The sequence below is a fragment of the Tenebrio molitor genome, chromosome 7, assembly GCF_963966145.1.
Source record: "Tenebrio molitor chromosome 7, icTenMoli1.1, whole genome shotgun sequence".
NCBI classification, from domain to species: Eukaryota; Metazoa; Arthropoda; class Insecta; order Coleoptera; family Tenebrionidae; genus Tenebrio; species Tenebrio molitor.
The window spans coordinates 3,180,103-3,196,051 of NC_091052.1; the positions used below are offsets into that span (position 1 = coordinate 3,180,103).

The 15,949-nt window shown below is 37.3% G+C and overlaps 1 protein-coding gene across 2 annotated transcripts in view; it reads left to right on the top strand.

Moving 5' to 3' along the window:
• Positions 1-219: 219 nt before the first annotated feature.
• Positions 220-15,949, top strand: part of LOC138135864 (uncharacterized) — a 45,201-nt gene continuing 29,471 nt past the window's right edge. Inside the window, exons 1-3 of one of the 2 annotated variants that reach the window (XM_069054813.1) lie at positions 226-330; positions 12,655-12,819; positions 13,313-13,383. In XM_069054813.1, the coding sequence (XP_068910914.1) occupies positions 13,341-13,383 (43 nt within the window). In that variant the 5' untranslated portion in view covers positions 226-330; positions 12,655-12,819; positions 13,313-13,340. Of the gene's footprint in view, positions 331-12,654; positions 12,820-13,312; positions 13,384-15,949 lie in introns of both variants that reach the window. The other variant, XM_069054812.1, reaches the window with a different exon arrangement.

Below are 15,949 nucleotides of genomic sequence, written 5' to 3' on the forward strand. Positions count from 1 at the left end.
CCCAATGAAACAAGAACGCGAGCATTTTATAAAACAGAAAGACGCGAAAAGTTCTCTGTAACAATTCGTCCTGGAAAGCTTTAAGCTCGCCGGACGCAGAAATCTTCTTAGCTGTACCGTAAGTGTGACTTTCGCACAACCGATGGCGCTGATCGTCTATTTCTTGGTAAAACGATGCTGCGCAACAGGGTTTGGGGTATTATCCTTATTTTCAGGGTAGTCCTGTTTAGTCCTGTCGGGAATATTTTACGGTTCGGTCAGAATTTTGTCGGCAGATCCTCAGACTCATACTTGAAACTTAGTGTAAAGAATTCTGACAGAAATTTGATGGTGAGTTGAGAGTCGCCGTTCTTAGAAATTATGTCTTTTAATGGAAAAGCCAAACATCGACACATCCACAAAATAATATTTAAACAGAAATATCAGAGAACCTGAAATGAATTGAATTTGTTTTTTCTTTGGTAACTTACTTTTCCCGAAAAGTGAGTTCTTCTTCTTCTTTTTTAAGCAATCAAATGTGTTTTCTGCTCGGCTTAACTTTTTTGTGCAAATAAAGGGGGATTTTATTTCTTTTGCCGGTGAAGATTTGTTGTGGAATGATACTTGCGCTTCTGCTGTCCTGGAGGAATGATGGTTTTGATGCTTGCATAAATGCTATTGCACACCGGTACTTTTTGAAACAGTTGTTTTCTTCTTTCCAATACGTCATTGTGACGTTTTTGTAATAATGTTAATTGAAATGGACTAGATTTGGAATGTCTTGGTATCATCAGTTCCACTTGACAGAAAAATTGTCTAATAATACCTACAAATGAAATGGGAGAACTGATAATAACGTGAAGCGCTTGATTAATTTCAGACAAAGATTTATTAAGCAACTTTCTTTTTGACAGGAACTTATTTTAATTACAAAAGTATTACAATCTGGATTTAACCGGATTTTGTGTCTCCATTGTTGGATATACATATTTGCAGGTGGCTGGAACATTACCAGAATTTGTTGAAAAGCAATTTGCGTAAAATAAATGTTCTTCGAAGACAATTTATTTCACAATCTTTTTTGATGTTTGACGAATACTTTTTCACTTCCTTAAACGAAGCTGATTATATGCTACGATACAAAGCAACATGTTGAGAAACGAATCAGCTTGCAAGCAACAGCGAAAATTAAAAAGCTTCTGAAACTGAAATCGGATTAGGTTTCGGTAATTTCGTCTGTATTTTCTTACATTTTTTAATTGGATCGTTTAATCGGCAAAACATGCCTACGGGGCAGAATGTGGGAAGAAACGAAGCTGATAAACCGATATGTTTACCGAAATTTCGAATTTTAATAAGTTCAAATAACCTTTCGGAAAATTAATTACGAATCAACGAATCATATCTGACCGTTAGATTATTTGCACAAGATTTACACTTGGATTTTGTGAAATAACAGGAGTTCAAATCCGGGTGAAATATCAAATATCAAGAAGCGACAGTAATTTGCGACATTTAGTTATTGCACTGTTACCCAACGAAAATTAATAATGTACTTGTTGCAAAACGTCGAAACCGACATTGGGTAAACATTCGTGGACGAATTATAATTTCAAATGACTCGTAAAGTTGTATAAAATAGAATTTTATTTTTTATGTCGGTGCTCGAGTATTAAAAGAGCAATCCGTATTTGACTTAACAATATAACGTTTAAATTTAATTAAACCTTAACCCCAATAAATTATCCAATAGAAAGTTAACCAACTCGACGTATTTGCAAAGTTGCACAAATTAAATTAAAGATTTCACAGGCTTTGTGGATCTTGCTGATTTTACATTAAATGCGGATAATAAAGTAGCCATAAAGAATTTTGTGTTGTGCGGGGAGAATTATTTGTACTTGAAATGGAATACGGGGAAGTTTAAAAGAACATGTTAAATTAATTAATTAAAAATTCCACTTTACGGTACGAGAGAAATTCTGTGGTAATTTTATTAAAAATATTTGGCTTATCTAAATTGTTAAGAAATGAAACGGAGCAATGAAACACTTTTCCAGCTCCTCTGCACCGAAATTTTTATTCTCTTCAGTTTTACGCCTGCAGTCCATCGAGTACGCAAAATTTTATTGCTCTCCCGGTTTTTCTCTGGAGTTTTTTTTTTATATAATTTTTTCAAGTCACGTAGGCAAACACCCACCCTCACCTGAAACTTCAGGTAATGCTCGTATTATTACGTGTCTCCCTGAACAATTTTATTGTACCAATTTAAAGAGAGATAAGTTCCGAATAAGCATAAATACGCTTCGGGGAAATTCCTTCCCATAAACTTTTAATGGGCAAATTTTCTATTGTATCCGCTTCGTATGTTGTCATTTTTCAAAACATACTTTCGAAATGGAATTAGCGCCAAGTTCGAGGGGCGTCTCAAAGTAATATAAAGTTTTGGGTAATTTTTTTCTTTCCTCTGTTACCGATTTTGATTAAATTGGAGCTTGTTAATTGAATCATAAAGTGAGTTCGAGTTTAATGAGAATTTTATAAAACGTAGAAGCCCTTTTTTATGCAGATTTATTCCGGCCCGGCGTCGTCCATTGATTTAAATACCTTCGACTGCCGTTGAATAGGAAAATGAGATATCACCCGAATCAATATTTAAACAGCGTACAGCTAATTATTTTCAATTATAAATCGATATTGAAGTTTCATGAGGCGACTTTCCTCCAACCAGGCAAATAAAAGTCCTAACATGCTGCAAACACCGCAACCTTCTAATTTATTTCAGACTAGCGTTTCAGGAGCAGTCGCGTAAAACCAGTTTAAACTTAAAGTACGGATAATTGCTATGAAAGTAATTATCGTCATCACCAAGTCACTTCTATAGCGAAATTATCCTGGTTGAACTATAAACTGTGATTAACTCGGCAGCCGGAGATTGTTTTCCAGCATTACCACCAATTTCCACCCCGACGTCACTAGGGCATCGTGCAAAAACTAATTTGTTTATATGAGACGCACCGAAGACGCGTCGATAAGGCACGAAACGTTCGCTGGCGTGACCGCAAGTTTCTAATTCAATTTTGGTGACGCTCGAATTTGTGGACCGCGACAGCACCCTCATTAATCTAAGTCTTATCTTTTTGTGCGTAATAAACGCGCCTAATTAAATTAATAGAAAATTTATTCGGAGGCGGCGATAAGGGAAAGTGGAAATGCTCGCCAATTTTTAAGCTCAGGTTTTACATTTCTGGTCGAGAATGCGCTTCCCATCTTAGGCTGCATAAATTAAGAAGGATAAGAGCTCGGGCAGGGGCTCGTTGCAACCTACGAATTTAATTGGTCGAATTTACAACATGTTGAATAATCTCGAATTTATGTTCTTTCATTAAAAGGTCCTTGCTTATCCCGGCGAAGTCGGTTAATTTTGGTGGAGTTGTAATCTCTGATGTTCAGTCCTGTCGTTCGTGATATTTTGGGATCGGCCCTATTAATATTAAAGAAATTCTGACGATCGATGGTTTCTCCTCTCTTTCTCTCCTGTTCTAAATTAATTAAGAGCGTGTACTGATTTACATAGATTATAATTCGCAATCGCATTGACTTGACTCAATTAAATTCTTCAAGAAATGATAAGTATCTGCTCACTAATCCTGGCAATCTTCTGCAAAGTACTTACTGGCCATCGTCATGAAGGAGATTAAATCACTCTCCCATGTTAATTCGACTTAGTTGCGGTGCATACACAGTTAACTAAATTATTTAATTTTCTGCTGTTGGAGAAGTTAGTCTTGAACTGGAATTGGTGGTGACAGCAGCTGGACTTTGTCAAGTTAAATTATCTATGGGCGAATTAATTAAAAGAAAATTTGTTTATCCTTAAACAGGACTTTTCAGGAATAGCATTTTATAAGTGTACACTTAACTTGTTGCACATATGACAATAAGGAATACATATTATTTACATTTATTATTAATTTATTCTATTTTCAAAACGCAAATAAAAGTGGTTTTCCTTAAGACAGCTGTGCGTCTGTCTGTCTACCAGGAATTTTCGTTCGTCCACGATAACTCTGGCAAAAATTAACCGATTTGAATATTTCGTTTGTAAAATGCTTGTCTGAGTAGGAACTCCAGACCTATTGATTTTTGTGCCAATAGGACCGATGGTTTTCGAAATATACGCATATTTGTCCAATTTTTACTTCTATGTCCACTTTTCTTTATCTTTTGACCATAGGAGATGTCCTCACGAAACATGAAAGTAAAATGCAGCGACTTAAATTTTTGTTTTAAAAAATGTTTGTCTCAGTATAAACTCAAGATTTTTAAATTTTGGTGCTAAATGGACCAGGAATTTGAAATATCCGCAATTTTTACATAAAATTTCACGATGATTCCTGCAACAATACACCGATTGGAATATGTACACATATTACTTTGTGGAAAACATTGTTTTAGGACTTAAGGCCTCTTAATTTTAGTGTAGCTAGTACAGCTATTCATCTGTTTTGAAAATATGCGCAATGGCGCATATCGGGTGTCTAAATACAACTCTGGTTAAGATGGAGGTGTCACAAATTCTACTTATTTCCCTTGTGGTGCAGCTTATGAAATCTTGTAGCTGTCGCTACATCTCTTACTTTCGTCAAATTTAATCCCCAGTTTGCGATAAAATGCTTTTTGTTTTTTTCTATTCATTTAATTTTTTCAAAAACTAATTAACTTACCCTTTATTTTCAATGTGTCTTAGAATTTGTTTAGGTTTTTTACGTAAAAAAGCTTTAGGGGTAGTTTTTTCAAAATGTTACAAATTAGTTAGGATACCAAAATTCATCGCCTATTTATTTATATATTTATATTTTATTATTTTAGAAAACTATTCTTTGAAATATCCTCTCATTTCAGGCATTCGATATAAATATCTTTTTGAAGCGCACATTTCTTGTCATTGTCAAAAATATTATCATACTTTTGTAAATAAATTCTTTTTTCTTCAAACGTCCGTAAAAGATGACATTGCACTGATGCATTGATAATGCTAAAGTGTCACTTCATTGTCATGGCATCAAAACGAGCTGACCAGCGTCCGTGAAGTTATTATCTCCGCTGATGAGCGGCTGTAAAGTAAACTAGGTAAATTATTTGAAATTCCTACCTGGTTTCTTAACATGTCTTAAATAATTTGTTATGAAGGTTTGAAGAAAAAATAGTACATATATGTTATTCGGAGCAAAAATGGTTTTATATGCTTTGGCTGGTTTGTCTGCCTCACTGCGTTCGGCAGCCAATCTACCAGCCGCAGCACATAAAACTTCATTTTTGCTCCTCATAAGATAATATACTATTTTCAAAAAACTAATTAACTTACCCTTTATTTTCAATGTGGTAGATCATTCTAAGGTGTTAACAGTGTGTCTTTAGTTTAGGGTTTTTGCGTAAGAAAACTTTAGAGGTAATTTTTTCAAAATATTACAAATTAGTTAGGATACCAAAATATGCAAGGACTTTTAAAAAAGAATATCTTTTTATTTTAGAAAACTATCTATCTTTTTGAAGCACACATTTTTTGTCATTGTCAAAATTTTATCACACTTACCTTTTTCAAGACATACATTTTTTGGAAATGAATCCTTTTTGCACATGTTCCTACTTCTAATTGAATAATTTTGCAACGTCAACTTCTTCTACTTGCATGTTGTTAGAAATAGCGAGTCAGTGATCGACACAATAGTAATAGTGTGCGATGAGAAAACAATGTTGTTATGAATTTTATATTTTTGTATATGTCAAGTTAATTTGTACCTCCGTTAATAAAGCAATTTATTAATAAAACATACTTCGTTGACCATACTTTGCTAACAGGTTATGGGCCCAGAAGTCCTAGAAACCCGTGAATACAAAAATCGTGAGTCGGAAGTCGTATAATCCTCATGTCGGAATTTTAATTTTGTCGAAAATGTGTGCCGCAAGTGTCTCACGAATGGAATTGCTATCCAAGGATAATTACGATACTTGGAAAATGCAGATGGAAGCTCTTCTCATAAAAAACGACGCATGGGACTACGCGAATGGAGTGTGTGCAAAACCTACAGCCGCAGAGACAAGTCATACAGAGATAGTAGCCTGGACTAAAGGGGACAATAAAGCCAGATCAGAAATAATTTTGAGTATTTGCCCATCGGAATTGAAACAAGTAAAGGGTTGCACCACAGCTCGAGAAGTCTGGGTTAAATTAGAGAGCATATACCAATCCAAGGGACCTGCTCGAAAGGCGACGCTGTTAAAACAGTTAACTCTGAAGCGAATGGATGAAGGAGGCGACGTACGTGTACACTTAAATGGTTTTTTTGATGCCGTGGACAAACTTGGTGAAATGGACGTCGGAATTAATCCGGATTTGTTAGCCATCATGCTACTTTATAGCTTACCGTCCAGTTTTGAAAATTTTCGGTGTGCGATCGAATCTAGAGATGAACTACCCGATCCTGAAACTTTAAGGGTAAAAATAATCGAAGAAAACGACGCGCGAAAGAACTGTATGCGGAGTGTCCCGGAAAATGCTATGTTTTCGTCGAAAAAATCATGGTACAGGCAGAACAAACCAAATTGGAAACAGTCTGAAAAAGAAATCTCACGAAATTCTTCAAACGAAAATGAAAAGTTCAAATTTCGTTGTCACAAGTGCGGTAAATACGGTCACAAAGCAAATGAGTGTACGTATAAGAAGAACGAGATGATGAAATAGCAGATGAAGAAGGGGAAGTCCTACGTGAAGAAGAAAATGTTGTAGAAGAACAACAACGGTCAAGAAGAGGGCCAGGTAGACCTAAATTGGTTAGAACGGGAGCACCTGGAAGACCAAAGAAAGTGTGTAACGAAGTACCTCAAGAAGAAGCAAACAATACAGACTTTGTTTTAACTTGCGAGGTACCCATGAAGCAAGCTTTGACGGGGCCGGACGCAGGTGAATGGCTATCTGCCATGGTTGAAGAAATGAAGTCTATCTTGAAAAATGATACTTGGGAATTAGTCAATCGATCTCGTGATATTCAAGTCATTGGAAGCCGAATGGTTCTCAGGAACAAATACCGAGCTGATGGAACTTTTGAGAGGAGAAAAGCTAGATTGGTGGCTCAAGGTTTTAGTCAGAAACCAGGCATTAATTTCTCAGAAACGTTTGCACCTGTAGCCCGATTTAGTTCCATTCGTCTTGTGGCCTCTCTGGCAGCTCAGTATGGGATGAAAATTAAACAATTCGACGTGAAAACCGCGTATCTCAACGGAGAATTGGAAGAAGAAATTTTCATGGAAGCACCAAAAGGACTCGAAAAATTCCTGGGGGAGATCAGCGAATCTGAAGGCAACAGCTCAACTGGACTGAAGGCTAAAAGAATGCTTCAAGAATTTCGTAAAGGAGACAAGGTTTGTCTACTGAAGAAATCTCTCTATGGATTGCGCCAAGCCGGTAGAAGCTGGTATTGTAAGTTGAACAAAACACTGAAGAATTATGGAGCAATCCCAACGGCATCGGATCCTTGTTTGTTTCGCATCGGTTCAGGGGAAGATGTGACATTAATAGCAATTTATGTTGACGATATTTTAGTTGCTTCTCGAGACCTGAAAAAGATCAGCGAAATAAGAAGAATGTTGGCCGATCAGTTCAAGATTAGGGATCTCGGAGACGTAAAGCACTGCTTGGGAGTTGAATTCAGCCAGGTCGACGGCCAGGTTACGATGCATCAAAGAGGTTACGTAGCTGACGTACTTGAACGTTTTGGTATGTCTGAATGTAAACCTGTTGGAACCCCAGTGGATTTGGGCACGAAGTTGAAGACAAACGGCGAACAGACCGAAGAGGATCTCAAACTTCCCTACCGCGAACTCGTAGGGGCGCTAACCTATTTAGCTACAACTACGAGGCCTGACATTTCTTTCGCTGTGAGCTGTTTAGGACAGTTCAATAACTGTTACACGGAGGAACATTGGAAGGCGGCGAAGAGAGTCTTGCGTTATCTAAAGGGTACCATGGGTATGGGTTTAACCTATGGATCCAATGCTGAACCAATCAAGGGTTTCGTCGATGCCGATTGGGGGAGCTGTCCGGAAAACAGAAGATCCTATACCGGATTCGTATTTTTATTAAATGGAGGACCTGTGTCTTGGGATTCAAAGAAGCAGAAAACTGTCGCCCTATCAACTACAGAAGCGGAATATATGGCTCTATCGGAGTGTGTGAAAGAGGCCATCTACCTGCAACGTTTCTTGCGAGAATTAGGGTTCGACAAGAATGCTGAAGTGGTCATCTTCTGCGATAATAGAAGTTGTCTAAAACTGGCTCAGAATCCAACATTTCAAGTCAGAAGTAAACATATAGATATACGCCATCATTTTGTACGGGACGCGTTGCAAGATAAGAAGGTGAGCGTAGCATACGTACCAACAAATGGTCAAGTGGCGGATTTCTTAATGAAAGGCCTAGCAAGAACCAAACATGAGTGGTGCGCGAAATCGGTCGGACTTGTGTGCGTGTAATTTCTTGAATAACTGAGTACGAACTACTATCGACCCATGACTCGAGGGGAAGTGTTAGAAATAGCGAGTCAGTGATCGACACAATAGTAATAGTGTGCGATGAGAAAACAATGTTGTTATGAATTTTATATTTTTGTATATGTCAAGTTAATTTGTACCTCCGTTAATAAAGCAATTTATTAATAAAACATACTTCGTTGACCATACTTTGCTAACACATGTTACATAATATTCTATTTTAATTCATTTTAATATTTAATTTATTATTAGGTTACCATTAAAAAAAAGTATGCGTCTAATTTTTTAATCTCACAAGTAAATATGTATGTAGTACTTTATGCAACAAGTGCGTAAAGTAGTACTATTTCTTACGAATGGGAATCCTAAGAGTGAAAAAACGACATGTATGAGTTCCACACAATATTTTTTCTACGGCTTCGATTGTTTTCATTCTTTTCAACTCTGCGATTATTCGGGTATTTCAGTACAAAAATTTGCATAACCCTGATTGAAATAATGACACGCTATGGCATTTTTTTAACATTTTTAATTTTTTTCCACTACATACATATTACCATAAACAGATGTTTTATGCACCAAAAATTATTGTGAAATATAGTACAGTTTTTTTAACAGTCATAGAAAATTTACATGATTGTATACAGTTTGGGGAACTTTATTTCACGTTTTAGTACACTTGCAATTTAGCTTAATTTGCTACAACAATAAAGAAAATACAAAATGAATTTCTGGTAAAATATCTGACAGCGCTTCGTTATCACTTTCATCACCGTATTCACTCATTTTATGGAAATACATGTAAATGTGCACACTTCACCGTGTGTACTAAACTTCCTCTCGTAAAAAGAAATAGTGCTTTATACAAATATTTCATAAATTTACAACTAGGCACTACGGACATTTTTTTAATTACATATTTTCCAAAAAATATTTCCAAAAGTCTCTAGATGTCATTCTTATTTCTGAAGTTTTTAAAGAAATTAATTCTCACATATTTTTTTTATTCTTTAAAACTCTGCAGTATTGCACCTTGGAATGGTTAATTACTCCACTAAGTAATTATCAGTTTTGTTTAATGCAATTTTGTAATTAGTCACTTGTTAGAAAGAAATCGATTTTCCAGCAAATTAAATTACGTTCTCTATCCATTAAATTTGACCTATCGATGCAATTACGCGGCATCGGCAAATTGAACCAGTTACTTTTTAACTGTAACAATTAATTGAAATATTTTTAACTCTATATTTTCGATTATGTCATCGCAAATCTAATTCAAATTTTGTAACAAATATGTTAAGTTGTTTCTGGGATTAGAAGGTCGAATGGATGCTGAACCTACGGCCTAGGTGAAGTTTCCGACGCCAACGTTAATTCCTGTATTTAGTGCTGAATAATTTATAGACAATACAGTCGATTCTCTAACATCAGCAATTACGCATAAAAATCACTGTCTTTACCGGGTCACAAATTAAAAGAATAATAATTTGAATATTTTACTACTTTAGTAGACGTGACTGACACGGCTAGACGAAAATGATACAACCTAAGTGACTATTAAACCTCCGAGCTTAGACCGACCTTGCGGACATGTCAAGATTGTGAATCTGATTTGCCTAGAAGATATTATAATACAGTCCAGTATTGGTGATGGTCATCAGTGAAACAGCTCAAACATTTTGTAAAGGTTGAATGTAAAATCAATATTGTACACGATTATGTTGTGAGAGCCTTTAAACCATACATATCTACACTACATACTAGAAGTTATATCAACGAAATATCTTTTGAATGCAAACTGCGAATTTTATCACAGCAGTTATGTGGGAAATGTTTATTTTTTATTACTTCTCGTGCCATGCTAAAGAGATTTCTGAAACGTACGTTTGTCCCATATCTCACCCAAACGATGGAATGAATAATTTTCTTGTAGCTTTTTACACCTTTCATTTTCTGATAAATTTCGCATTTTTATGGGATCCGCATCGCCAGTTGCGATACCAGGGATTGTGAAAAATCCTGGTGTTATGACGTCATGTCAGGTCCGTGATGTGCACAAAAATCGGATTTTCTCTTGTCAAAATATTGTTGCGAGTAACAAGTGGTTGTCAAATCAGTGCAGGAGGGAAGCGGGAGAGCTGCCACCCCCACGTCGGGACGTGTAATATACATAATTTGAATAGATTTGTGTACGCGAATGGATTTTTGGTGTACGCATCGTGTTCGTGTAAATTTGGGACTAAAGGGTTGATTTAGGCCGTGCAAATATCTGTCCCGAGCTTTATCACTTGTCACGCCTCAATCAGTACAGTCGTCCATCACCAATCTGTCTCGACATTCTGGGTTCGCTCACGTTTCTATCGGCAGGACATCCTGATTGGTCCTGGTGAAGGGACACAAAGACCAAATTCCTCCCGGAAGATGTGCTCATTTGTCGGCGATGCATCGGTCTGTGATATCGCGGCGATTTTTCGCCCCGACTTTAATTAAACAGAAATGGATTGCCCCCGAACGCGCATATAAAATGTTATCAGATTATTGGTGTGGCCGTTTTTGGCGTGTGTAATTTACGCTTTAGATTCACGGATGCAATGAAGCAGGGCTCACGCCACCTAATTTTCTCCACCATTAACCTAACACCCTCGTAAGTTATAACTTGGCAACTGTGACCTCTGTGCTCGAACCCGAGAGGAAGAGCCCAAGAGTGTTGTTTTTATTGCGGAAGACGAGTTCATTACGGCATATCTAGTACGTTTTCCTCCGACGTTAAAGGTCTGACTTTAATATCATTTCTCTTTTCGATCTCGCAAGTCTGCTCGTGTGACTCTATGGGTCTTTACTTCATTCATCCGCCTTAAGAGGAAGCGATTCAAAAGCTGGCACTATTAGCTTTGCTAACTTTTCAGCCTTTCGGTTATGCGTCTCTCGAAATAAATTCGAAGGGAAGGCTGCTCACGGGGTGAACTCAATAAAACTAATAAATTTGCACAAGGTGACTTCTTGATCTGATCAGATAAATCAGTCGGAGAAAGAACTGGCTTTATTGACAGCCACCGGAACAAACATGATTCGTTGTGTACCTTTGCCGCCAAAATGAATTACAATTATTTTCTTTCTGATGAATTTGTGATTCATATTTTCAAGGTACGTACCATAAAACAATAGCTGATTTAACGGATGTAAGGCGCCCAACCGAAGGGTACAATTGAAATCATCAACCAACAGATTACGTGTTCTTCTGGGTATTTTGCGTCGACTATGAAATAATATCACGAAGTGGGCATGACTTACCGACTTCATTTTGAATAAATTAAAGTACAAAGGTAGGTGCGGAGAGTCCTGAATGGGATTGTTTCACTTTGTGAGTGTTGAAATCAGCAACGGAAACGGGGACCGGTAAATCTATTTACGTGTTTTGATTGGCCGACATTTCGACTCCATTCCAACTAATATGGCTATATTAGCACTTAATTGCTTGTCGTTGCCGAAGAGGGAACGTTGAAGGAGTCAGGTGCGAGCGATTTCAGAATCTGGAGTCTCCTCGAGTGGGGTCCCCAAATTGAATACATTTTTGTTATCTGCACCCAAATCTACTTATTACTCGATTTCTTTTTCCTTCTTCTTTGTGTGAAAACAATACAAAAACCTCAAAGACAAATGGCTTAAGGAATTTCCTCGTAAATCAGAAGGTTAAGAATAGCAAGTTAAATTTGCTGACACGGAGGCTCCATCTTGAAGCGCCTCCCTTCGCACTCTGTCAATTCGAAGCTCACCCTTTACTTTTTCCGACAATGTCGACACTGTCTAATTGGAATCTTTCCGCGCCAATCTTAATGTTGTTGAGTGTTGTGAATTATTTAAAGTTGAACGAGTTGTCCAATAAACATTTATTGCGAGGCGTTCAGCGATGATTAATTCGAATCGCCTCAACAATGGAAACGATGTTGAAAAATGGCTCGGGAAGTTTCTGTGAAATATGACTCGATAAATTTTAATCTGACACCATTTTTAGCATAGTCGTTGAATTACAGAGCTACTTCTTTATGTCTGCTAATCGTATTATAGACGCGGCACCGATCGCCATTTTGAAGTAAATTTTAACACAAATTGTTACTCGATTTCCAGGCGGAAAAAGCTTTGAGACCTAAAAACACTTTCGTTCTGCACAATCCAGCTCCACCAGATTAAACAATTTTGTTAGAAGAATATCGTCCAGCTCGAAAATTTTCCAATTTTAATCTTCACGAGTCAGCAACCACCGAAAAATAAAGTTTTATTAACTCATTTAACGTAAGCTTATTAAAAATAATCCATCTGTAGTTTTAAATTCAATTAAATGCTAAATATGTATTTATACAGGGTGTATCCGAATTCGACCGACAAACTTTCAGGGCAGATTCTACGATCAAAAATAAACATAAAACTCTTAATAGATATGAGGTCAAAAACGCTTAGTTTGGGAGATAATCGACAAAAACGTAAAAACAATTACGATCTGAATTCCTTGGATTTTATGGGGTTATCTGTGCATTGAACAGAGGGCGAAATTTTGACAATTTTTGTAAATTGTACATAGCTCGTTTTTATTTTTGTACGATTATCTATTATTTTTAGTCGATTATCTCGCAAACAAAGAATTTTTGACCCCATATGTATTAAGAGTTTTATGCTTATTTTTGATCATAGAATCTGCCCTGAAAGATTGTCAGTCGAGTTCTGATACACCCTGTATATTTGAGTGGTTCGAATGTGATCATTTCCGCTAACGTATTTGTTGTTTCAGGTTTTGAATTCGCAGTGAGTTGCTGAGGATGGGTAAAGGAGACAAACGAGGCAGTCAACGTTCCGATAGTGGTATGACGATTATTTTTTAACAAACATCGACAACGAGTCAAGTTAGTGGGAAAAAGTTCTTTTAAATTTGAGCGAGTTTCAGCAACATGCAAATGTAGTAAAGACGTGCTATCTGGGATTATATCAACGGATTTCGGCTTTCAAATAACTAGAGTGGAGTTAAACTCGATTACGCGGAAGTACGTCATCGGGCTACCCTTGCTCTGTTCGACCCTGCTCGGGTCGTCGTTTTGCCATGGCCGTAGTTACCTTCCAGACCAAATATTTGAATTATTTTAGCAAGACTTCGACTTCGTCGGCGATTTTTGTGTTGCGTCAGTGTTAATGTCATTATCAAAAATTGCGAGCCCCAGGTCGAAACCGCAAGCGGTTTCTCCACGGATCCGCATTGGTACAAGATTTAGCCAGAGTTAAAAACGCTATTCAGCCGTAATTGTCGTGTCAGACATGAATCGAGCTGTTCCCCTTTTGCAACAGCTCCACAAACTCAGTCACAATTCGGTAAATAGAGAACTCGTGTAATGTCAAAGCTCAAGTTTGTGTAATTCACGGCAAACCTTCTCACGGAATAAATTAAATCTGCTCACAAATTCACGTGCAACCGGAAATTCTTAGCCTGGCGGGAATTTAAACCATGATAAACGGAAATGAACCCATTACATTACGATCCTCTTATTCCCCGACTTATTTTATTACGAAACATGTGCCAGCTTGTATAAAACTGTGGGTGGTGGAGTCGACCGAATCGTAACTTTTCTATGGAGTGCGCGCGGTGAGCAAATAATGCATTAAACGGCGATAAATGAAGAGAGATTATAACTTCCGAATTTCCTCGAGCCATACAATAAGTTGGCAGCTTTCAACAGAATCACGTAGATAGTACAACACGAAAGAAGCCGCGGTCGGATTAAATCTCTATAGACACTGAAAACTACTTAATAAATAACTTCCTCGCAGAAACGTGATATTTCTTTACCGCACTTTGCGACTTCACGACTCGCCCGAGACTTTCACTAGCGACAAAAGTGCAACGGATGTCAACTTGCACAAAAGTTGCTGATTGGGGTTTTGCGGTGAGGCCTTATAAATCGTCTCGTTTCAAGACTTGCCGACTCGAGAGATAAATCGCAGAATCGCGTCCGGCGATCTAATTTCGGATTTAAAAAATTTATAAGACTTCGGAGAAGTACAAAGCTCCGGTGCGAACAGCGCCGAACCAAGGAGAAACCTTGTCTGACACCGTCTTTCTCGCGGACTCGCTTGTGAACCCGAAATGCGAACGTATCTGATGCAGGAAAATTAAATTTTAGACCTTAACTGTTTGGAGAAGTTTCCGCTCATTTTATTTATCTCACCCCAGAGAATGAAAATATGTAAATTTGTTCTTCGTTTGCGTTTAAGCCAAGAGAACAATACATATTTGTCGTGTTAACATACATATAGCTTGTAAATAGCTAACGATGGTCAGCATCGTTTGAATTTAAATAAACGCAAAACACCGAAAACTTGACACTCGTTGCTCAACAATTGAAAATTATCTTGTACCTTCACTTGAAAGTTACTTTGTACTTATAATAATAACCTTCAGTATCATCTCCTCATTAGCTGTATTGAATTTTTTTTCTTCATCAATGGACGGCTTATTAATAAATTCATTAATGTGAATGGTGCTAGTTACGGCCTCACTTGAATGGTATTCCCTAAGTCCCAGAGGTCATAACACAAACATAACACTCCGAGTACGGATGTTCCTACCATTGATGGTGAGGACGATAATTGCCTCAGTTAATTTTCATTAATGCGCTTGATTAAGCTCATCGATTAATTTTTCAACCAGATTTGACATCTGACACGATTCTAATAAGTTCCCGGACAGCTTTCAGCTTCACTTAGTTGAAATGCTCGTAATTTATTTGGTCGTCGAAGTTGTTTTCTGGTTAAACTGTATCTAATTTTTGGCTTCGGGTTCATTGTTATGCTTTGCGTGTTTATGGGTGATCAATTTTTTAAACCGCACGAACAGATAGAGATAAATCTAGATCTAAACTGGACAAATTTGGTGTCTGGAGAAAAATAGGGCGCGCAGGTTAGAGGCTTGGGCTTTCGTTGATCCGTTTCAGGAAATTTATTTTGGCGAGATATTATTGAAAAATGTCCAACAAGCTGAATCGGTGTTTCAGATGGATCACAAGCTTATATATCTTATTGATGTTTCGCCGCTAGATAATATAAATCAGGAAGATGTGTCATAAAATTGTGGTAATGCAGGCGGAGTCGGTGAATCAAGGGCTTTATCACATTTTAAAAATGGTGCAGCTACACTTACTCGACAAATTCGATATCTACACCACTTCCTTTTAATATACCGATAAATCACTGCAATCCACCACCACGTATCTCATGTAGATTACCCCGGGGTACACTGTCGAAGTTTCGAATCGTTTTAAATGGTTGTCGTGAGCATATTCAACCAGATTATTGAAACTTCAAGTTTTGACTCTTATTAACTGGCGATGATTTGCGGGAAATAGTTGAGCGTGGTGAATAGAGAAAATTGAACTGTCAA